This window comes from Micromys minutus (genome assembly GCF_963924665.1).
Source record: "Micromys minutus genome assembly, chromosome: 3".
Taxonomy (NCBI): domain Eukaryota; kingdom Metazoa; phylum Chordata; class Mammalia; order Rodentia; family Muridae; genus Micromys; species Micromys minutus.
Genome location: NC_137972.1, coordinates 23,970,031 through 23,994,726, shown reverse-complemented (window position 1 = coordinate 23,994,726; position 24,696 = coordinate 23,970,031). Strand labels below are relative to the sequence as shown.

The 24,696-nt window shown below is 37.4% G+C and overlaps 1 protein-coding gene and 1 pseudogene across 2 annotated transcripts in view; one reads left to right on the top strand and one right to left on the bottom strand.

The window, feature by feature from the left end:
- Window positions 1-24,696, top strand: part of LOC308418741 (C-type lectin domain family 4 member A-like) — a gene marked incomplete at both ends in the record, with an annotated part of 244,876 nt that overhangs the window by 159,571 nt on the left and 60,609 nt on the right. The window contains one exon of the mRNA XM_080914220.1: window positions 12,141-12,295. Within this exon, the coding sequence (XP_080770346.1) occupies window positions 12,141-12,295 (155 nt within the window). The remainder of the gene's footprint in view (window positions 1-12,140; window positions 12,296-24,696) is intronic.
- On the bottom strand, window positions 21,716-22,098 carry LOC308418309 (actin-related protein 2/3 complex subunit 5-like protein; annotated as a pseudogene). The gene has a single exon. The product of its transcript is annotated as an actin-related protein 2/3 complex subunit 5-like protein (transcript).

Below are 24,696 nucleotides of genomic sequence, written 5' to 3'. Positions count from 1 at the left end.
TCAATTCATCTACACATGTTTTTTTTTGTGAAAAGGGTTCTATTATTCCTATATTTCTCTAAGTTCTGCTTATTTTGAAGCATCGCTGCACACTTTCTTTTTCTTATCTCAGCACACACACACACACACACACACACACACACACACCACATACACACACACAAAGAGAGAAAGAGACAGAGAGAGACACAGAGAGATCTATGAAAATGAAGCCCTGTATTATGAATACAAATTAGTTAAAGGCTTAATAGATTCCTCGAGGAAATTTTTAAATTTACATAAGGTTTTACATAATGATATAAATATACTGTTCTAAACCCACGTGTACATACACTGTCCCCTATATGAGCCTCTGATATAAGCAAATGGGGTTGGTAAAACTATCGAGTTAATATTGATATCAACACTGAATGAAGTTCATAATTATGAAACTCTTCTCGGACACCACATTGTATCTAGCTGTTGGGACAGGTTTTTAGAAGATAGTTATTGCAAATGATTATTATTAAGCAGGATGGCTGATCTGTATATTATTGGACATTCCCGTGTTAAGATTTGAGTATTTTTGAGGATGATGATGACAGGTGTAAAATGCTACTCTAGTCACATTGTATACAGAGCCTAAATTATGAAAATTATTATCTGTTGCCATTTTCTGATGGTCTACTTAAGGTAGGTTATTTAAAATATACCCTTAAAATTCATCTCAATCTTTTTTTTCCTCTTTTTTTAAAGGATAAGATATTTTATTGTACATATTTGTCTTAGTCAGGGTTTCTATTCTTGCACAAACATCACAACCAAGAAGTATGTTGGGAGGAAAAGATTTATTCAGCTTACACTTGCACATCGCTGTTCATCATCAAAGAAGTTAGGACTGGAACTCAAGCAGGTCAGGAAGCAGGAGCTGATGCAGAGGACATGGAAGGATGTTGCTTACTGGATTGTTTTCTTCTGACTTGCTCAGCTTGCTTTCTTATAGAATCTAGGTCTACCAGTACTGGGATGGCACCACCCACAATGGGCTGGACCCTCCCTCCTTGATCACTAGTTGAGAAAATGCCTTACAGCCTGATCTCATGAAGGCACTTACTCAACTGGGGCTCCTTTCTCTGTGATAACTTCAGCTTATGTGTAATTGACACAAAATCAGCCAGTACAATAATTCTTTGGGTTTATGGACATATTAAATGACATTAGTTACATTAGTGACTCTGGGTGCTGGACTGATAGAGACTTTGTTTTTCTTTGGAAGCACATGTTCTCATATAGACTCTTTTTCAAATGTGAGTTGTGTACATGTGGTATCCACTTGCTTTCAGTGCTTCCAGATTGACTCTAATGCTCAGAGGAGACCATGCCTCATGCAGAGAAAAATATGTCAGGAGCTTTTTATGCATAGTCATGAAAAATCATATTCTTGTCAATCATGATAATTGGTTTCAATTTCATCATGGGGAGGTGTCATCAGGAGCAGAATTTGGAAATCAACCAAAGACTTATGGAAATCAGAAAATGCCAGGGGTGGAAGGTCAAACAGGACCATATGAGCCCAAGAAGTTGGGGGAACTTCACATTACAAAGGATGAATGATCTATGTAAAAAGCCACTTTAATCTCTGTAGTGATCAAAATTGAGTACCAACTAGATGAGGTTTAGAATCAGCCTTTATGTGTATACAAAGGAGATTTGCTGTATTAAGCTTGTGATGTTAGTTGACTGGAAAGTCCTGTTCTCAATGTGGGTGGCATCATTTCATGGACTGACCCTGGGCTGACTAATTACGAGAAAGGAAGTTGAGCATCAGCTCTCATTTCTGCTTTCTGACTAAAAATGCAACAAGACTTGCTGCCTCATGGTCTTGATGCTGACTTTCCTGCTGTGATAAATTTATCTCCAAGTTGTGAAGTCTAATAACCACTCTTCAATTATTTTTATCAGGTCACAGCAATGAGATAAGTAATTAAAAGTATCTCAACCTTTTATTTCTTTTTGTAAAATTTATTTTTCTCTTATGCAACACATCCCAACAGTAGCCTTCCTCTGCTCTCCTTCCACAGTTTCAGCACTAATCTCTCAGATCTGCTGCTCCCCTGTTTTCTTTTAGACAAGAGCAGGTTTCCTCTGCTCATGGGAAATATTTTTCCTACTGGGTTGTCTCATCCAGCCTTACCTGAGTGTTTATGACTAGTCTTATTTCATCTTGCTATGCAGGATTTGGTTGATAAAAGCATACCTCTTAAAAGCTAACTATTGTGATAGAATTGTGGCTCATATCCAGACAGACCACACTAGGCCAATGAAGTTTCACATGAGAGAGGTTTATTGTTTGGGAAAGGGACAAAAAAGGACAATGAAGACAACACTGGTAAAGAGAGAGAAAATGGGGAAAAGGTCAGAAATGGACTGCCTTTTATATAGGCTGTGACATAACTGCTCACAGATAATGGTGGGAGGTACATAAAAGCTGGGAATGTATGGTGATTGCCATAGCAACAGATGGGAGCATTGTTTTTGCTATATGGTTTGGAGGGGATCTGAAACCAACCATAAAACCAGTTCCTGATACCAACACTAACCACTGGTATTGGATAACCAATTATGAGGCTCATTTCTGGAGAAGATTAAGATTCACTGCCTGCAGATCTCATAACCATAAAGATAGGTTATGAACTTGAGAGAGAGAGGCGGGAACATGATAGGGATTGAAGTGAAGAGGAAGAAAATAATACAATTATATTATAATTAAATGTAAGACATTGATTTTTTTCTCCATTTTTCACAGTATAATTTTTGGAAGGATGTTGCCGTATATAGCCTATACTATGGTAGAATATTAGGTTAGGTTTCCCAACAGACTGCATGAGATATCTGCCTATATCTATCCAAGTTCTTCATAATGGTGCACAACAGTATTTGTCGTCTGATCCTCTTTATGTTTACCATTGAAATGTAATTTTTTAGTTCTTCACTTAACCCTGCACAAAATAGCCATTGATTTCTTCATCTCCTCCCATTGTTTGATGTTTGCCCATCTCTTTGATATTCTTGGTTTCTATATAAGCATATAGGTGTATATATATATCTATATATCTATATATATATCTATATATCTATATCTATATCTATATCTATATCTATATCTATATCTATATCTATATATTTGTATGAATAAATCTCTATATGTTACAATGAGCTTCTTAGTTCTTGATTTTCTTTTTCATATGTTTTACACATCTCTCTTTCAGTATAATCAGATTAAATATCCTGGTGTGAAATTGTATTCTTTATTATGCTTTTCCTTCCTTTCATTCTTTATGTCAGTTTTGCCTTTGTTAATTAATTTAACTTCAATGTTTTTTGTTTCTTCAGTTAACTGGTTTCTCTGTCACTTTATTTCTACTAAAAACACTATATTTTAAAGAGATAATTCTCTAAAATAATTTTCAAATTTGCAATGTAAAAACACATACTTACAGGTATAAAGAATTGTAATTTGATGCATTACATTTTTTACATTTTTAAATTAACTATTTTATGTTTATCTCAAATGTTGTTCTTCTCCTGGTGCCTTTCTCAGAATTTTTCACCCCATCCACTGTTTTTTTTACCCATAAGAGGGCTTTTCCTATTTACCCTTTAATGGGGAATGAAGCCTCTACACGATTAGAAGCATCCTCTCTCCCTGGGCTGGATACGGCAGATAGTTCTCTTCCACACATGTGCTGGGGATCTCAGTTCAGCCTCTGTATGCTCTTTGGTCTGTGTCTTAGTTTTAGGGAGCTCCAAGTGTCTAGGTGAGTTGAAACTGTTAGTCTTCCTAGAGGGTTGCCACTCCTTCAGCTTTTTTAGTCTTTCCCATAACTCTTTATTTGGAGTCCCAAATTTCAGTCCAATTGTTGGCTGTGAGTAGCTACATTTGTCCCATTCAGTTGCTGGTAGAGCCTCTCAGAAGACAGCCATGCTAGGATCCCATCTGTAAGCACAATATAGCATCTCTAATAGTGTCAGGGTTTGGTCCTTGCTTATGGGATGGATCCATAATTGGGCCTGTCAACGGTCAGCCATTCCTTCAGTCTCTGTTTCTGTCCCTGCATTTATTCTAGACAAGACCAATTTTGGGTCAAAAAAATTTTGAGGTAGGTTGGTGTCCCCATTCTTTCACTGGGTGTGGAGAGCTTGTGTGGCGGCAGTCCAAAGATGGGGCCCGGGACTCCGACCTAGTCTTGTGACTAGCACCTGACTTCCTCCCCCCACCGAGCAAGCTGTGCAGGCATACCCATGACGCAAGATCAGGCCAGATAACGTGGACCTATGAACTGCAGCTACGCAATACGGACTGAGGAGGTGGAGTTGAGAGAGGATAAATGGACTGTGCTTGGGGACAAGAGAAACAGAAAGAGATAAACAGAAAGAAAGACAGAAAGATTTTCACTGGCATGCTGTCAGGTTCTTGAATAAACCACTTTGAGAAGAACACTGTGTTGTCGCTCCTTTTCTGCTGGTCAGAAATGGTAGGGACAAATGGGAGCCCTGTATAACTCCTGGAAGTGGTCTCTTCATTTTTCATCTTCCCACAATTTGTAGTTCAGTTAAGGTTACTCCATTGTGTGTGGGAGCCTGTCCTGGTCTCTGGGACTTTCAGAGATTTCCTCTGCCTTCACCCACCACTCTCAGTAGCCACTTAATTTTATTGACTCTCTTGGCCCTCAAGGCTTTTCTCCTGTCTAACCTCATACTTGATCCTGCCCCCATTTCCCCTCCCTCTCCTCTTTCTCTCTCAGGCCTCTCTATCCCTCTACCTCCTGTGATTGTTTTAAGTGGGACTGAAGCATCCTCACTTGGGACTTTGTTCTTGCTGAACTTCTTAGTGTTATGGGGTGTATTATTGCTATTCTGTACTTAATGATTAATATCAACGTATCAGTGAATATATACCATGCATTCCTCTTGGGTCTGGTTTTCCTCACACAAAATAATATTTTCTAGTTCTATTTATTTGCCTGCAAAATTTAAGATGTCTTCATTTTTAATAACTGAAGAGTATTACATTGTTTAAATGAACCACATTTTCTGTATCCATTCTACGGTTCAGGGACTTGTGGGTTGCATTCACTTCCTGGCTATTATGAATAATGCCACTGTGATAATAGTGGAGTACATGTCCTTGTGGTATGGTAGGCCATCTTTTGGATATATGTCCCAAAGTATAGCTTGTTCTTTGGGTAGAATTATTTCTGATTTTCTGAGGAAGTACCAGATTGATTCTTAGAGTGTTTGTACCAGTTTGCAATCCCTCTAGTTATGGGGGAGTATTTCTTTTTCTCCATATCCTTGCCAGCATATTGTGTCACTTGAGGTTTTGATCTTAGCCATTCTGATTGGTGTAAGGTGGTATCTCTGGGTCATTTTGATTTACATTTCCCTGATGATTAAGAAAGTTGAGCATTTCTTTTCATGCTTCTCAGCCATTCGAGGTTCCTCTGTTGAGAATTCTCTGCTTAGCTTGGTAAGAAGTTTTTAAATTGAGGCATTTGGTTCTTTGGAGTCTAACTTTTTAAATTCTTTATAAATTTTGGATATTAGTTATCTATTGGATATCAGGTTCTTGAGGCTATTTTTTCAATTGTAGGTTACCCATTTGTCCACTTGACAACATTCTTTGCCTTACATATCCTTTTCAGTTTCAAGAAGTCCCATTAATTAGTTGTTGATCTTAGAGTCTGAGCCACTGGTGTTCTGTTCAGGAAATTTCCCCATGTTTCAACATATTAAGGCTGTTACCCACATTTGTTCTTTTGAACACAGTGTATCTTGTTTTATGTTGAGGTCCTTAATCTACTTGGACTTGAGCTTTGTGTGGGGTGATAAATGTGGATAATTTTGCATTCTTCTACACATAGACATCCAGTTAGACCAGTACCATTTGTTCAAAATACTTATTTTTACACTGTATGTTTTAGATTGTTCATCAAAGATCAAGTGTTCATGGGTGTGTGGGTTTACATGTTGGTCTTTAATTTTATTCCATTGATCTACTGTCTGTCTCTCCACCAAACCATGCAGTTTTTTTTTTTTTTAATCGCTATTGCTCTGTAATATAGTCTGAGGTCATGGATAGTGATTCCTTCAGAAGTTCTTTCATGGTTACGAATTGTTTTTGCTATTATGTTTTGTTTTGTTATTCCAGAAAAGTTGAAAATTGTTCTTTTCATGTCTGAGAAGAATTGTGTGAGCATTTTGATGAGGCTTGTATTGAATCTGTAGATTGCTTTTGGTAAGATGGCCATTTTTTACTATTTTAATCCTACCTATGGATGAGCATGGGAGATCATGCTTTCTTATGCAGTCTTCTCCACTTTATTTCTTTAGGGACAGTTAGTTTATATTATTTGCGGCTATTGCGGAGGGTGTTGTAGGGTTGTGGATTTCCGAGTCCATGCTTGGGGAGGCAGGATATGAGAAGCCTTCACTTGATTTGTGCTGGGCTGTAAGGAAACACTTGCACATTGCTTGAAGGTTGAAAAATGCAATTTGCTTGATGATTCTCAGGCCTGTGAAAAGGCTAGAGCCATGGAGTTTGAGGTTCTTAGGAACATAGGCAGTACTAAAAGTCAAGGAAGAGCTGAAAAAAAAAAAAAAAAAAAAAACTCAGTTCTTGGGCTGGATCTGGCACAGTGTCCAGAGAGTTGGAGTTGGGTAAGGAAGAGAGTTCTGGCTGGTCCCAAGAGGATAAGTCTTTGGGCTGACACCTGTGGGTTTGAGCTTGAATAGAGCTTGGTGGAAGTCATAGTTGGGAGTGCACAGAGGTCCACTTCAGGAGACTAGACAGAAGCTCCGAAGGCAAAGGCCATCTCTGCTCCCCATTGCAGATCTCAATGAAAAGAGTCAGTCTATGTTTTTTTTAAACAACTTTATTTTACAAAACAAAGATAAATGTTCAGATTTTAAACATTTTTTTTTGCTTAAAATTATACATTTTTGTCAGTACTTTTTTCCGATTTTAACATAGTTCTTACATAAAACTATATGAATATATTTTTTAGTCAGTACTTGATTTTTTTCAAGGTTTGATAGTATGCCTTGAAAACTTAATAGTTACAATGAGCATAAAGTACATGTAAAACAAAATGTAACATGGAAATAGTTAAAGTTTTTTTTGTTTTGTAACTATTTTTTTGTTTTGTTTTGTTTTCTTTATTTCTTGGACTTCATACAGTCGGTGAGTTGTTTCTGGGGGAGTGCAAGCCTCTGGGGTTAGCATCCCACTATCAGTGACTGCATATTATAACTGTTCTTTTGTGACTGGGTTATCTCACTCAGGATGATATTCTCTAGATGCAGCCATTTTCTTAAGAATTTGGTCAAGTCATTGTTTCTGGTGGCTGAGTAGTATTCCATTGTGTATATGTACCACAATTTTTGTATCCATTCATCTTCTGAAGGACATCTGGGTTCCTTCCAGCTTCTGGCTATTATAAATAGAGCCACTATGAACATTGTGGTGCATATATCTTTGTTGTGTATTAAAGTGTCTCAGGGGTATATGCCCAGAAGTGGAATAGCTGGGTCTTCAGGTAGTACCATATCCAATTTAATGAGGTATCGCCAGACAGATTTCCAGAGTGGTTGTATTAGCTTGCAACCCCACCAACAGTGGAGAAGTGTTCCTCTTTCTCCGCAGCCTGGACAACATCTACTGTCATCTGAGTTTTGGATCTTGGCCAATCTGACTGGTGTGAGGTAGAATCTCAGGGTTGTTTTGATTTGCATTTCCCTGATGGCTAAGGATGTGGAGCACTTCCTCAGATGTTTCTCGGCCATTAGGTGTTCCTCAACTGAAAACGTTTTGTTTAGCTCTGTACCCCATTTTTTAATATGGTTATTTGATTCTCTGGTGTCTAGCTTTTTGAGTTCCTTGTACACCTTGGATATTAGGCCTCTATCTGATGTGGAGTTGGTAAAGATCTTTTCCCATTCTGTTGGTTGCCATTTTGTTTTCTTGACGATATCCTTAGCCTTACAGAAACTTTGCAATCTCATTAAGTCCCATTTGTTAATCTTTGACCTTAGAGCTTGAGCCATTGGTGTTTTGTTCAGGAAATTTTCTCCTGTGCCTATGTGTTCTAAGCTTTTCCCTACTTTCTCATCTAATAGTTTCAGTGTACCTGGTTTAATGTGGAGATCTTTGATCCACTTGCACTTAAGCCTTGTACAAGGAGATAAGAAAGGGTCTATTTTCATTCTTCTGCATGCTGAGTGACAGTTGGACCAGCACCATTTGTTGAATAGGCTGTCCTTTTTCCATTGAATGTTTACAGCTCCTTTGTCAAAAATCTAGTCACCATATATGAGAGGGCTCATTTTTGGATCTTCTATTCTATTCCATTGATCCAAGTGCCTATCTCTGTACCATGCAGTTTTTAGCTCACTTGCATTGTAATATAGCTTGAGGTCAGGGATAGTGATTCCCTTAGATGCTTTCTTGTTGTTGAGGATGGATTTTGCTATACTAGGTTTTTTGTTATTCCAGACGAAATTGCATATTGCTCTTTCCAACTCTATGAAGAATTGGATTGGTATTTTGATGGGGAGTGCATTGAATCTGTAGATTGCTTTTGGTAAGATGGCCATTTTTATAATGTTGATCCTTCCAATCCATGAGCATGGGAGATCGTTCCATTTTCTGAGATCTTCCTTGATTTTCTTCTTTAGAGATTTCAAGTTCTTATCATACAGGTCCTTCACTTGCTTAGTTAGAGACACACAAATGTATTCCACATTGTTTGTGACTATTGTGAATGGTTTTTTTCCCCTAATTTCTTTCTCTGCATGGTTGTCCTTTGATTACAGAAAGGGTACTGATTTGTTTGAGTTAATTTTATATCCAGCCACTTTGCTGAACTTTTTTTCAGCCTGTCGAAATTCTCTGGTGGAATTTTTGGGATCACTTAACTAAACTATCATGTCATCTGCAAATAGTCATATTTTAACTTCTTCTTTTCCAATTTGCATCCCTCTGAATTCCTTTTGCTTTGTAATTGATCAGGCCAGGACTTCCAGTATTATGTTGAATAGGTAGAGTGAAAGTGGGCATCCTTGTCAAGTCCCTGATTTTAGTGGGATTGCTTCAAGTTTCCCACCATTAAGTTTGATGTTGGTTGTTGGTTTTCACTATATTGCTTTTATCATATTTAGGTATGGGCCTTGGATTCCTTCTGTTTCCAAGACTTTTAATATAAAGGGTGTTGAATTTTGTCAAATGCTTTCTCAGCATCTAGTGAGATGACCATGTGGTTTTTGTTCTTTGAGTTAGTTAATATGGCGGATTACATTGATGAGTTTCCTTATATTTAACCATCCCCGCATCCCAGCGATGAAGACTACTTGATCATGGTGAATGATTGTTTTGATGTGTTCTTGGATTCGGTTTGCAAGGATTTTGTTGATTATTTTTGCATCAATGTTCATAAGTGAGATTGGTCTGAAGTTATCTATCCTTGTAGGGTCCTTGTGTGGTTTAGGAATAAGGGTTATTCTAGCCTCAAAAAATGAGTTAGGTATTGTTCCATCGGATTCTATTTTGTAGAATAGTTTGGAGAGTATTGGTAGTGTGTTGTCAATAAATGTCTGATAAAACTCTGCACTGAACCTATTTGGACCTGGGCTTTTATAGGTTGGGAGGCTTTTGATGACTGCTTCTATTTCTTTAGGTGTTATGGGATTATTTAGATGGTTTACCTGGTCCTGGTTTAACGTTATTATGTGGTATCTGTCTAGAAATTCATCCATTTCCTCCAGATTTTCCAGCTTTGTTGAGTATATGCTTTAGTAGTAGGTACTGATGATTTCTTGAATTTCCTTAGTTTCAGTTGTTATCTCTCTATTTTCATTTCTGATTTTGTTAATTTGGATACTATCTCTTTACCCTTTATTTATTCTGGTTAAGGGTTTATCAGTCTTATTAATTTTCTCTAAGAACCAGCTCTTCGTTTTGTTGATTCTTTCAATGGTTCTTTTTCCTTCTATTTGGTCTATTTCTGCTCTAAGATTGATTATTTCTTGCTGTTTACTCCTCTTGGGTGTATCTTCTTCCATTTGTTCTAGAGCTTTCAACTGTGCTGTCAAGTTGCTAATGTATACTCTCTCCAGTGTCTTTTTGGAAGCACTCAGAGCTATGAGTTTTCCTCTCAGTACTGCTTTCATTGCATCCCATATGTTCGTGTATGTTGAGTTTTTGTTTTCATTAAATTCTAGAAAATCCTTAATTTCTTTCTTTATTTCTTCTTTGACCCTGCTGTCATCTAATAGAGCATTGTTTAGTTTAAATGTATATATGGGCTTTTTGTTGTCTTTGTTGTTATTAAAGACCAGCCTTAGACCATGATGATCTGATAGGATACATGGGAGTATTTCAATATTCTTATATCTATTGAGGCTTGTTTTGTGACCGATCATATGATCAATTTTGAAGAAGGTGCCAAGAGGTGCAGAGTAGAAGATGTATTTTTTTTTTTTTAGGATGGTATGTTCTGTAGATATCTATTAATTCCAATTGTTTCATAACCTTGTTAGTTTTACTCTGTCCTTGTTCAGTTTCTGTTTCCATGATCTTTCCATTGATGAAAGTGGGCTGTTGAGGTCTCCCACTATTAATGTGTGTGGTGCAATGTATTTTTTGAGCTTTATTAGGGTTTCTTTTATGAAGATGGTTGCTTTTGTATTTGGAGCATACATGTTAAGGATTTAGAGTTTCTCCTGACAAATTTCCCCTGTGATGAGTAAAAAGTGTCCTTCCTTATCATTTTTGATAACTTTTGGTTGAAAATCCACTTTATTCCGTATTAGAATGGCCACTCCAGTTTACTTCTTTGCGCCGTTGACTTGGATGTTTTTTCCTCCTAACCTTTTACTCTGAGATAGTGTCTATCTTTGTCTCTGATATGAGTTTCCTGTATGCTGAAAAGTACTTGGTTTTGTTTATGTATCCAGTCTGATAGCCTATATCTTTTTATTGGGTAATTAAATCCACTTATGTTAACAGATATTAAGGAATAGTGGTTGTTGTTTCCTGCTATTTTTGCTTTTGGAGGTAGAATTGTACCTGTGTGTCTTTCTCCTTTTGGTTTTCTTGCTTAGGTATTTTCTTGTTTTTACTAGGATGTACTTTCCCTTTTTGTATATGGTTTTCCCCCTATAATTTGTCGTAGATCTGGGTCTTTGGTCATCTATTGTGTAAATTTTGTTCTGTCTTGTAATATCTTGGTCTCTCCATCTATGATGTTTGAGAGTTTTGGTCGGTTAAGCAGCTTGGTCTGATACTTGTGTTCTCTTAGGGTCTGCATGATGTTTGTCTAGGATCTTCTATCTTTCATAGTATATGTTGAGAAATGGGTGTGATTCTGATTGGTCTGCCTTTGTATTTTACATGACCTTTTTTCTCTTACAACTCTTAGTAAACAGTAAACAAACCTCTTTATTTTTTTCTAGTTTTTCTTTCTTTCTCATTTTTATGTTTATTTGCCTCTGTTATTTACTTCAATTTCTATTCTTTTGATTATTTAATTAACTGATTTCTCTACTACTCCTACTCTATCATAACCATTGCATTTAAACAGATTATTATCTTAAATATTATAAATTTAAAAACAAGTAGTTATAGATATAGCATTGTATTTACATACATTAGATTTTATTTTGTTTTTAAATTTTTCTCAAACATCATATTTTACATTTATCTTCAGCATCCTTGTAATATTTTTGTTAGGTATTTTTATAATCACAAATTTGAATGTCTCCTGTCAGCATATTGCTGCCATGATTATTTACCTGGATTGTTTAATTTACAGATATATATATATATATTTCTATTTTTTGGATTCCCAGATCATTTTGTGTTATGTCCTGAGAGTTTGGGTGTCCTTTATACACTGATTTTCTGGCTTTTTCTTATAGCACCCCAGAAGTACAAATGGGACCTGACATTAGTGCCAAAGAAGATAGATTTGGGTTTCTTGGCACCTGAGGTGTGAGGAGCTCCTACTGCATCTGATAGAAGCTGGGAATTCCAGCTTCCATGTGGTGTCTGCACACAAACAGCTTTAAAATTAATTTATTACATTTTCTTCTTTTCCCCAAAGACAAAAGATGGAGCTGTTGCCCACAGGATTGGAAGCCATTTGGTTCCCACTGTTACTTCTCTTCACCTGATTTGGTTGCAACTTGGAACAAGAGTGAGGAGAACTGCATTCGCATGGGTGCTCATCTGGTGGTCATCCACAGCCAGGAAGTGCAGGTACATCCTAAGAAAGAGTTGGGCCTGGGCCTGGTATTCTGTCTGCCTGTTTCTAGTAATAGGGAGTTTTGCTGACATGGATGTTATTGCTCTGGCAGAACATTTTCCAGCAGATAGGCAGGAATGGTTGTTTTAGCTTTTATGTTCTACACCTTGGTCCTACTTCAGTAGAGCTAAACAATCCCCTAGGAACAATGGCATCAAAAATGCAACATAGGAGTGTCAAGGGAAGGATGTAATTGTGGTTGATATATATGAGAGGGAAGGTACAAGATAAAGCAATTCCTGTGATTGAGCAGTAAAAAAGATAGGCCGGGACAATGTTTTGGAAAGACAGATAACAGAGAAGAAAAGGAGAATAAGTCAAGATGGAGAAGGAAAAAGATGGTCCACCTCTATGTGGCTTTAAATAGCAAGGGAGCTGTGAATATCTTATAAGGGATAGATTATTATAGGATAATTTGTCTTATCTAGCTGGGCATTTTGGATCAATTATGAATTGACTCTGAGTATATTGTGTGGACATTTTGTGGAGTAGAAATTTATTGATATAAATCTGATTTAAAAAGTATAGATTTCTTATTTTGTGGAGTTACTGGGAATTGTAATAATAATCACTGGGGAGGGTATATACTGGGAATGTGAGCAGGGTCCACAGTGGAGAGACTTCTGGGGGTAGAGAGCCAAGGGGGTTGCAACTGCTGGGGACAAGGAGTAGCTGCGTGTAGTGTGACATGTTGCACTGGAACAGTTTATTTTTCTAATGTTTATGGCTACATGCAATATATCTGTTTGAAAGAAGGGTTTGTGGCTTCTGCACTCAATTGCTTCCTGTTGTATCATCTGCCAAATAGAGCAAGGGAAACAGGAACAAATCAGGAGGGTCATGACCAGTCATCAGAAATGAAATGTCTGAAATTATTAATGAAGAACAAATAGTCTTCTCTTCCAATATTTATCCCCTTGATTTCCATTCATTTTCTTATTTCTCTAGCTAGAACTTTGAGTACTGTATTGAATAGATACCAAGAGACTGGGAAGCCTTTTCTGTTCTCATGTTAGGGAGATTGCTTCAAGTATCTCTCCATTTAATATTATATTGGCTGTTGGTTTGCTGTATATTGCTTTTATTATGTTTAGGTATTGGCCTTGAATTTCGGATCTCTCCAGTACTTTTAACATGAAATGGTGTTGTATTTTGTCAAAGATTTTTTAGTATCTAATGAGTTTGTCATGTATTTTTTTTCTTTGAGTTTGTCTATATAGTGGATTATGGTGAAAGATTTTCATATATTGAACTATACCTTCATCTCTAGAATGAAGCCTACTCGATCATGTTGAATTATTGTTCTGACATGTTCTTAGATTCAGTTTGGTGCAATTTTATGGAGTGTTTTTGCATTTATATTTATAAGTAAGATTGGTCTGATGTCCTCTTTCTCTGTTGGGTTTTTGTGTAGTTTAGGCTTCAGAGTAACTTTAGCTCTACAAAATGTACTATGCAGTGTTTTTTTCTATTTATAGTTTGTGGACCAATTTTAAAGTAGTGGTTTTCACTCTTTTTTGAAGGGCTATTAGAATTTTGCACTAAAGCAATCTGTTTCAGAGCTTTTTATTTATTAATTTTTTTTGGTTGGGAGATTTTTAATGACTGTTTCTATTTTCTTAGGAGTCAAAGGACTATTTATTTAGATAGCTTACCTACTCTTTGTTTAACTTTGGTACAAGCTATCGTTCTAGAAAATCATCCATTTCATCTAGATATTCAAGTCATGTTGAGTACAGGCTTATGTATTAGGATAAATTTTTAAATGTCTTTAGGTTCTGTTGTTATGTCTCTCTCTTTATTTCTGATTTTGTTAATTTGGACACTGTCTTTGTGTCCTTTAGTTAGTTTGGCTGAGGGTTTATCTGTCTTGTAGATTTTCTCAAAAAGCCATGTTTTTGCTTTGTTGATTCTTTGTGTAGTTCAATTCATTTCTATTTGGTTGATTTCAGCCCTGACTTTGTGTATTTCCTGCTGTCTAGTCCTCTTGCTTCTGCTTGCTTCTTTTTGTTCTAGGGCTTTAAATGTGCTGTTAAGTTGTTAATGTAAAATCTCTTCAGTTCCTTTACCAGGGACTGAGTGCTATAAAATTTCCTCTTAGGACTGTTCTCATCATGGCTCTTAAGTTTGGGTATGTTGTGCTTTTATTTTCATTGAATTCTAGAAAATTTTGAATTTTTTTTATTACTTTCCTGACCAAGTTATCATTAAGTAGAACATTGTTTAGTTTCTATAAGTATCTGGGCTTTCTGTTGCTTTTGTGAGTGGAAAGGGGATAACATTTGAAATGTAAATAGAGAGGATGCCCAATAAAAATGAAAGAAAAGGAAGTCCAGTCTTTGTGGTGATCTGATAGAATGCAGTCTTTTGAGGCTTTTTTTTTTGGTGTCCAGGTGTATGTTTAAATACATAGAGCATTACATGAGTTGCTGAGATGAAGGTATATTCTTTTGCTTTTGGGTTAATTCAGTTAATTGATGTTGAAAGATATTAAAGACCAGCTATTAATATTTTCTATTATTTTTGTTGTAAGATGTGGTATTATTTTTGTACAAATATCTTATTTTGAGTTTTTTTCTGTGAGTTGATTAAACTTTTATCTTTTTTTCCAGTGAAGTTATCCCCTTTGTACTGAAAATTTCCTTTTAGTATTTTCTGCAGGGCTGATTCATAGAAAAATTTTGTTTGAATTCGGTTTTGTCATGGAATATCTTGATTTCTTTATACATGGCAATTGATAGTTTTTCTGGAAGTAATTACCTGGACTGGCATTTGTGTTCTATTAGAGAACTGCATGACATCTGTTTAGAATCTTCTGACTTTTATAGTCTCTGTTGAGAAGACTTGTGTAATTCTAATAGTTCTGCTTTTATATGTTACCTAGCCTCATGTCCCTAACCACCTTTAATATTTTTTTGTTTTTGCCATTATTATTATTATTATTATTATTATTATTATTTGCCTTTATGAACATGTGCTTGCAGTATGTTGACTTTTTTTGAAAAAAAAAGCTGTAAACTTTATTACAGATTAAAAAGTTTTTTAATATCAACTTGATTAGAGATCAAACAATTTTAAATTTGTAAAGGTGTACTGAGAAAAACCAGGCCTTTTTCTTTTCTTCTCTTTTTTAAATATCATTTTTATTGGATATTTTCTGTGTTTACATTTCATATGTTATCCCCTTTTCCCCCACTGCCATACTCCTCACCCTCGAGTTGCTTCCATGAAAATTCTTCTTCTCCCAACCAGCCACTCTCACCTCATCATCTTGGCATTCCCCTAAATGGGAAAATGAACCTTCACTAGACCAAAGGCTTCTCCTCCCATTGATGCCAGACAAGAAATTCTGTGCTACATATGCAGCTGGAGCCATGGTTCTCTCCATGTGAACTCATTGCTTGGTGTTTTAGTTCCTGGGATCTCTGGAAGGTTTGGTTGGTTGATATTGTAATTCTTCCAAATGAGGTTGCAAACTCTTTTAGCTCTTTCAGTCCTTTCTGTAGCTCTTCCATTGCGGTACCCATGCTCAGTCTAATGGTTATCTGCAAGCATACTCCGTTGTATCAATATGCATCTGACATAGCTGCTGACAAGGCGTCCATATCAAACATTAAGCACTTTTTGGCATGAGCAATAGTGACTGGGTTTGGTGGCTGCATATGGGATGAATCCAAAGGTGAGGCAGTCTCTGGATGATATTTTCTTCAGTCCCTGCTCCTCTATTTGTCCTGTGAGTGTTTTGTTCTTCATTCTAAGAAGAATTGATACATCCACCTTCTGGTCTTCCTTCTTTTTGAGTTTCACAAGTTCTGTGAATTGTTTCGAGAGTCTTCTGAGCTTTTTGGGCTAGTATCAACTTATCAGTGAGTGCATACCATGTGTGTTCTATTGTGACTGGCCTGTCTCACCCAGGACAATAGCTTCTAGTTCCATCCAGTTGCCTAGAATTTTCATGTATTCATTGTTTTTAATAGCTGAATAGTACTCCATCGTATATATGTTTCACAATTTCTATATCCATTTCTCTGTTGAAGAAATCTGTGTTTTTCCAGCTTCTGGGTATTATAAATAAGGCTGCTATGACCATAATGGAATATTTGCCCTTGTTAGATGTTGGAGCTTCTTTTGGGTATACAGCTAGGAGTGGTATAGCTGGGTCCTCAGGTATTATTATGTCCAATTTTCTGAGGAACTGCTAGATTGATTTCCAGAGTGCTTGTAACAGCTTGTAATCCCACCAACAATAGAGGAGTGTTCCTCTTTCTCCACAATCTTGCCAGCATCTGCTGTCACCTAGTTTTGATCTTAGTCATTTTGACTGGTGTGAATCTCAGGGTTGTTTTGGATGTCAAATACTTCTTTAGGTGCTTTTCAGTTATTTGGTATCCCTCAGTTGAAAATTATTTCTTCAGCTCTGTATCCCATTTTTAATAGGATTACTTCTCTAGAGTCTAACTTCTTGAGTTCTTTGTATATATTGGATATTAGCCCTCTATTGGCAATAGGATTGGTAAAAGTATTTTTCTAATCTTTTTGTTGATGTTTTGTGCTATTGATAGTGTTCTTTGCCTTACAGAATTTTCACAATTTTGTGAGGTCTCATTTTTTGATTCTTTATAGCATATGATCCATTGTTGTTCTGTTCTGGAAATTTTCCCTTGTCCTTTTGTGTTCTAGGATTTTCCCTACTTTCTCTTATCTTAGTTTTAGTGTATGTTGGTTTATGTGGAAGTCTGATCCATTTGGGCTTGACCTATGTACAAAGAGATAAGAATGGATTAATTTCAAATAGGACCTCATGAAAGTGCAAAGCTTCTGTAAGGCTAAGGAAGACAAAACAGCAGCCTACACATTGGGAAAGGATCTTTTCCAATTATACATCTGATAGAGGGTAGTATCTAATATATACAAAGAACTCAGAAAGCTAGACTATAGAGAATTAAATAATCCTATTAAATATGGGGCACAGAGCTAAACAAAAAATTCTCAATTGAGGAATATTGAATGGCTGAGGAGCACCTGAAGAAATTCTCAACATCCCTAATCATAAGGGAAATGCAAATCAAAACACCCTGAGATTTTACCTTACACCAGTTAAAATGGCTAAGATAAAAAAACTCATGGGACAGCAGATGCTGGAGAGGATGTGGAGAAAGAGGAACACTTCTCCAGTCTTGTTGGGGTTGTAAGCTGGTACAACCACTCTGGAAATCAATCTGGTGGTGCCTCAGAAAATTAAACATAGTACTACATGAAAACCCAGCTATTCTCCTCCTGGGCATATACCCCAAAGATGCTCCAACATATAACAAGGACGCCTGCTCCACCAAGTTTATAGCAGCCTAATTTGTAATAGCCAGAAGCTGGAAAAAACCCAGATGTCCATCAACAGATGAATGGACACAGAAAGTGTGGTACATTTACAAAATGGGGTACTAATAGTACTCCATTTTAATAATTGCTACTAGAAACAATGACTTTATGAAATTTGTGTGCAAATGGATGGAACTAGAGACTATCATCTGGAGTGAGTTAACCCAGTCACAAAAAAAAAAAAAAAAAAAAAAGAAAAAAAGAAAACCCACACATGGCATGCACTCACTGATAAGAAGATACCAGTCCCAGAAAGCTCTGAATACCCAATATCCAAGAAAGAATATTTAGACATTATGAAGCTCAAAAAGGAGGAAGGCCAAAATGGGGATACCTCAGTCTTTCTTAGAAAAGAGAACAAAACTCTCATGGGGGAAATACAAGGTCAAATAGAGGAACAGTGATTGAAGAAAGATCACTCAAAAACCTCCTCACCTGGGGATCCACCACATATGCAGTAACCAAATTCAAGCACTATAGCTGATCCCAAAAAGTACTTACTGGTAAGAACCAGACAGAGATGCCCCCCTTAGGGACTATGCTAGCATCATATAGATACATCTGAGCATGCTTGCAGCTAACCATTGGTTTGAACTCCGGGATCCCATGAGGTTGCTAAAGAAAGGACCTAAGGAGCTGAAAGGGGTTGTGACCTCATGGGAAGATAACAAAATTATCAACCAACTAAATACTCCAAAACTCCCATGGAATTAAACACCAACTTTTGTGGGCACTTTGAGAGACCTATTGATTCAGTTGTATATGTAGCTGAAGTTAGCGGTGTCTGGCATTAATATGAGAAGAGGCTTTTTTTCCAGAGAGGGTATATTTTCCCAATGCAGGGAATTGCCAAGGCAATGGGGTGGAGAGGAGGATCAGAAGGAAGTGCACCTTGGTGAAGGCAACTGGAGGAGGAGACAGGAAGTGAGCGGGGTGGGGTTAATGGATAACACCCACTACTTGCTGTGGTGGAAGAACTGTTTTCTGATCTTGCCAGGTTGTCTTTGTTTCTATTGTCTAGGTTTTTGTGCTTGTCTCTTGCCACTGTTATCTGTGATGTTAATTGATTTTGTTGTCTCTGACTGGAGCTTGTCTCTCTTGTGGGTCTATGGGCCTGTGGGTTTAGGATTGAGTGTGCTACTGGGTGTTCAGCTCTTTGTGGGCAGGCTATGTGTCTGACGGCAGTGGGCCAGGTCTAGCTCTCGGTGCAGATGAAAGCTGGAATTGTCCGGTCCCAGTCAGCACTGTGATACTTACTCCATGAGAGATCATGGGGGTCTCTCCCTGGATAATCAGTGGAGAGAAAGTGGGGTCTCACTCGTGGGTTCAGGAGCAAGACTGCTCATGACTGCTCTGCTCTTTTCGTGCAGGCTGTGAGTCACCGCCTCCACCCCCTTTTTGACATTTTTATTTCTAGGTCTTGGACCATTTTGTTAAAGTTCTTTACCTGCTTAATTGTGTTTTCTTGCATATGTGCATCATATTCAAACCCTCTAATTTTTTTATTGTCATTGAAGTAATTTTTAAAAGATCTTATAGAAATTGTATAACAGAACAAAATTACTCATTCCAGGCATAAAGCTATATTTTTCTTTCCCTTTAGGATTTCCTCACAAAGAACCTGAATCCTCAACATGCTTATTTTATAGGACTCCTGGATGCTGGTCATCGACAATGGCAGTGGATCAATCAGACACCTTACAATAAGAGTGTCACGTGAGTCTAGAGTCCTTTACTATGAGGATAATTTAGGGCATTCAAGTCATAGGTTATAAAACTAAAATAACTCACTCCTGTTATAACTGCTGGGGATGGAGTAACTTTTACTTCCTTATTTATTCTTCATCTGACTCCTATGGGATACATGTTATTGATTTTCCAGTTGAGATGAGGTGTAGATTGTCCTGAAATTGTTTGTATTTTAATGTTAATTCTCCTTCCCTAAGAAGGGCTGCCCAGTCACGTGACTCCAACTGAACCTTTCCATTTTAATTAGTAAAATAATCGAAAGCCAGTGACTGTGTGGGGCAATGTACATAGAAAGTTCTGAGAGGTCTGAGGTGGTCAGAGGATGGAGAGAAGAGGTCATGGCAAGATGAAGGTTTTTAAGGACCAGCTAGACTCAGGTGACACTGATTGGCATTAAATAGCTCTGAATATTAAAGATTTTATAGGTCTAATATCTCATATAGAAGGGCAGTTTGTATCTTTATTTGATGTGATCTTGTTGTGTAGAGGGTTTCTGGATTCACAGTTGAATATATAAACCTGTAAGAAAAGCTATCAGGTTGTTGAGTTGTGTTTGTGTTGAGTTTTGGGGTAAACAAACACCTAGGTCAGAGGTGAAAGGAAGGCAGAGGAAGACCACCAAGGAAAGGGATTTACATGGTCAGGGTTGGGCTGTAGAAGCTCAGACTGGATGGTTTTGGCTGAGCAACAGAGGTGCATATGGCTCTGCCTCAGGATTAGGCCTGAGGAGTGAGACCTCAGGGCCAATAAACAGATAAAGTTATTTCATATTTTAATATTTACTACAACAATGAGGGAATTGTGATTAAAATGTGTTGATTCATAAGTACCCAAATAAGGTCTTTAATCAGAAATGCATTTTATTATACATTCAATCTCTCATCTATATCCTTAAAATAGGATATAATTCAATTTTATTTATGTGCATATATGTGGATTTCTGTAAGTTGTGCCATATAAATTTGGTCATCCATTGAGCTCCTAAACAGTTGTTGGGTCTCTTGGAGCTGGTGTTACCAGTGATATATAACTCCACCAATATAGGTTCTGGGAACAGAACTCTCATGTTTTCTGGAATCTAGTTTGATTCAGAAAAATCATTTGACAAAATACACCACCTATGTTAAAATATTGGAGAGATCAGAAATTCAAGGCTCATACCTAAATACAATTAAAGCAATTTACTGTCAATGAACAGCCAATATCATGTTAAATGAAGAGATACTTGAAGCAATTCCACTAAATCCAGGGCAAGACAAGGACAGCCACGCTCCCAACATCTATTCAATATAGTACTCAAAGTTCTAGCTAGAACAATAAGACAACAAGAACAGATCAAGGCCTTGAAGAAGTAAGGGTATCACTACTTGCAGATCATATCATAGCATACATAAGGGACCCCAAAAATTCTACCAGAAAACGTTTACAGCTGATAAGCAACTCCAGCAAAGTGAATGAATATAAAATTAACGCAAATAAATCAGTAGCCTTCCTTTATGCAATGAATAAACACGCTGTAAAAAAAATTAGGAAAAGAACTATCTTCATAATAGCCAAAATTAATATAAAACAACTTGAGGTAACTCTAAACAAACAAATGAAAGATCTGTATGACAGTAACTTCAAGTCTCTCAAGAAAGAAATCAAAGATCTCAGAAAATAGAGAGATTCCCTCATACTCAAGGATTGGCAAAATTTACATAGTAAAAATGGCTATCTTACTTAAGGCAATATATAGATTCAATGCAATTCCCATCAAAATTCCAACACAATTCTTTAAAGTCATGGAAAGAGCAATTCTAAAATTCATCTGGAAAGGAAAAAAACCAAACCAAACAAAACCTGGATAGTGAAAAGTATTCTTTTTTTTTATACTAATAAGCTAAGAGCTTTATTGGTGCAGCAGGTACTTCAGAATGAACCCAAGAGAGCCTGTCTTCTCTAAGACAGGATGTCTGTACAAACTCTCAGGTTTAAATTTTCATAGGAATCCAAGTTCTTTTTTTTTCACCACAGCCCTTAGATCTGCATCTGCCCAAATAGTCCCTCCCCATTTCAAACAGACAGTGCTTACAAGTACAACTTACATGATCTGGCCAGTTAGGATGATAGTCAACTGTTGGTTCTGTGTTACTCTGTAGACAAAGGCAGACACTCTGCTCCTGAAAAAAATTAGAAATCAATAAGACCATTTGTCCCTCTACCTCAACAGTTAAATACATTCCAGCAGATGTATTTAGTTGGGAGTTCTAGGAAGATGGTCCATTGTCATTCTCTTCTTCCCCTGTCTGGGCATCCAAAATTCTTCTCAAGGTAACAGGATAATTCTTAACTGTCTTTCTTGCTATAAGAACTCTTATAATAGAGCCTAGTCCTCTTAGAGCTAAAACCTTTTTGTGCCACTGGAGTAACACTGCACTGCTATTTTCTGTGGACTTCCAAAACCCTTTATAAATGTATTTCATTAGCAAGTCAGTGCCATTTTGTTCCAGTGACTTCATAGCCTGCTCAATTTCGCTGCTCTTAAAGTTTGTGAGTTCTTTCAGGACTACACCTGGGCTAGTTACTTCACAGCTTGATTCTTGGTGTTGATTGGAGAGTTCTGCAAGACTGCATGGAACTCCTGAAACATGTACCTTAGCCTTAGGAGCCTTTAACCTTTCAGGAGACGAGGCCTGGCTAGCCCACTGCTGCTGCTGCCTCCTCTACAAATTTACTCTTGCCAAATTTGTTGATATACACTCAGTAGATGAATGAGAACAGTGTGCTCTGGGTCATGGTGGAAAAATGGAGACTCAACTGCCTAGACTTTGCTCTTACCTATGCACTGGCTCTGGTTGTGAGGGGTATGGAGGGTGGGTGGGATGGGGGCAGGAAGCAGATGCCAGGTGTGAAAACAATTCTTACCATGAAAAGAGTGGCTTGGAAATCACCATCCCTGACCTTAAGCTATATACAGAACAATAATGATAAAAACTGCATGGTATTTGTACAGAAACAAACACATTGATCAATGGAATAGAATAGAAGACCCAGAAATAAAAGTTCACTTGATCTTTTAAAAGAAACCAAAAATATACAGTGTTAAAGAGAAAGCATCTTAAATAAATGATGCAGGTCTAACTGGCAGTCTGTATAAAGAAAAATAAAATAGATCCATACCAGTCACCTTACATAAAGCTCAAGTCCAAGTGGATCAAGGACCTCAATGTAAAACCAGATGCACTGAATCTAATAGAAGAGAAAATGGGAAAGAGCCTCGAATTCATGGGAAAGGGAGAAAATTTCAAACAGAAATCTAATGGCTCACGCTCTTAGAACAAGAACTGAAAAATGAAACCTAATAAAACTAAAAATCTTCTGTAAGGCAAAGGACATAGTCAATAGGACAAATCAGCAACCTACAGATGGGGAAAAAATCTTCACTCACCCCACATCCAACAGAGTCTTAATATCTAAAGAACGCATGTAGCTAACCACCAAAACACCAAACACTCCAATCAAAAAATGGGGCATAGAACCAAACAGAGAATTCAAAATAGAGGAATCTTGAATGGCTGAAAAGCACTTAAAGAAATTCTCAGATTTCTTAATAATCAGGGACATGCAAATCAAAACTATCCTGAGATTCAGCCTTACAACAATCAGAATGGCCAAGACGGAAACTTCAGGTGTTAGCACACGCTAGTGAGGAGGTGGAGAAAGAGTAACACTCTTTCATTGCTGCTGGGATTGTAAACTGATACAACCACTCTGGAAATCAATCTGGAGATTCATCAGAAAATTGGAAAAAATCTATCTGAAGATTCAGCTATAATACTCTTACATTTACACCCAAAATATTTCTCACCATGCCATAGGGGCACACATCTTCCATTATGTTCACAGTGTTCTTGTTTGTGATAGACAGAAGCTGGAAACAAACCAGCCATCCCACAACAGAAAAATGGAAACAGAAAATGTGGTTCATTTACACAATGAAATACCACTCAGCTATTAAGAACAAGGATATTCTGAATTTTGCAGGCAAATGTATAAAATTATAAAATAACATTCTAAGTGAGGTATTTCAGACCCCAAATGACTTGCTTGGTATATACTTACTAATATGTGGATATTAGCTAAATAAAAAGTACAGAATATTGATGGTATAGTCTACAGACCTAAAAAAATATTGACAGGCAAAAGAGCCCAAGTGAAGATGCCTCAATTCCCTTTGGTAGGGGAAAAAATTCAAACAATCCCAGAATCACAGGAAGGGAAATAAGGGACCTGTATCGGAAAGGGGATAGGGAGGGAAATAGGAGAATATGGTCAGGTATTGAGTGGGAGAGAAAGACTCAGTCCATGAGGGCCAGCAGGAAGAATGAAAACTGTCCACCTTGAGAGGTACAAGTTTGCGGAAACACTTCAGAATGTACCAGAGACCTGAGAGCTGAGACTTTCAGAACTCAAAGAGATGGACCTTAAATGTAAGGCCTTACAGTGGGGTGCAGGAACTTGTAGTGCACACCTCCAGCAGAAAGATGAGGCATCAAGTGAGGCATGGAATTGCTATTTCACAATCAAACTATGGTCCATAATTCCTCCTGTCTAAAAGAACTTCAGGGACAAAAATGGAGAAGAGCCTGCGGAAAAGAATGCCCAGCAATAGGCCCAAAGTGGGATCCAGCTCAAGGGGTGGTAGTGGTGGGCAAACCCTGAGACTATTACTGAGGCTATGAAGTGCTCACAAAAAGGAACCTATCATGCCTGCCCTTTGAAAAACCAAACAAGTGCTGAGTCAGATGCACATATTTACACCAACAATGGACAGAAGCCACTGACCCTTGTGGTTGAATTGGGAAAAAGCTGGAAGAAACTGAGGAGGGTGACCCTGTAGGATGACCAGCAGACTCAATTAACCATGATCCCTGAGATCTCTCAGACACTGAACTACTAACCAGGCATCATACACCTGCTGATGTGAAGTCCCCACACATAGACAGCAGAGCACTCTCAGGTCTGGGTTTAGACAGAGAAGATGCACTTAAACCTCAAGAGACTTGAGGCCCCAGAGAGAGGGTGGGGTGGTGGATACATCCTTTTAAAGATGGGGTGGGGGTGGGGGAGGAGTATGGGATGTGGAACAGGAGAGGGATTAAATCTGGAGTACAAAAAACAATGATTAAATAGAATAAAAAACTTTAAAAATGTTCACTTTGTTTCCATAATTTATTGTGATATTTTG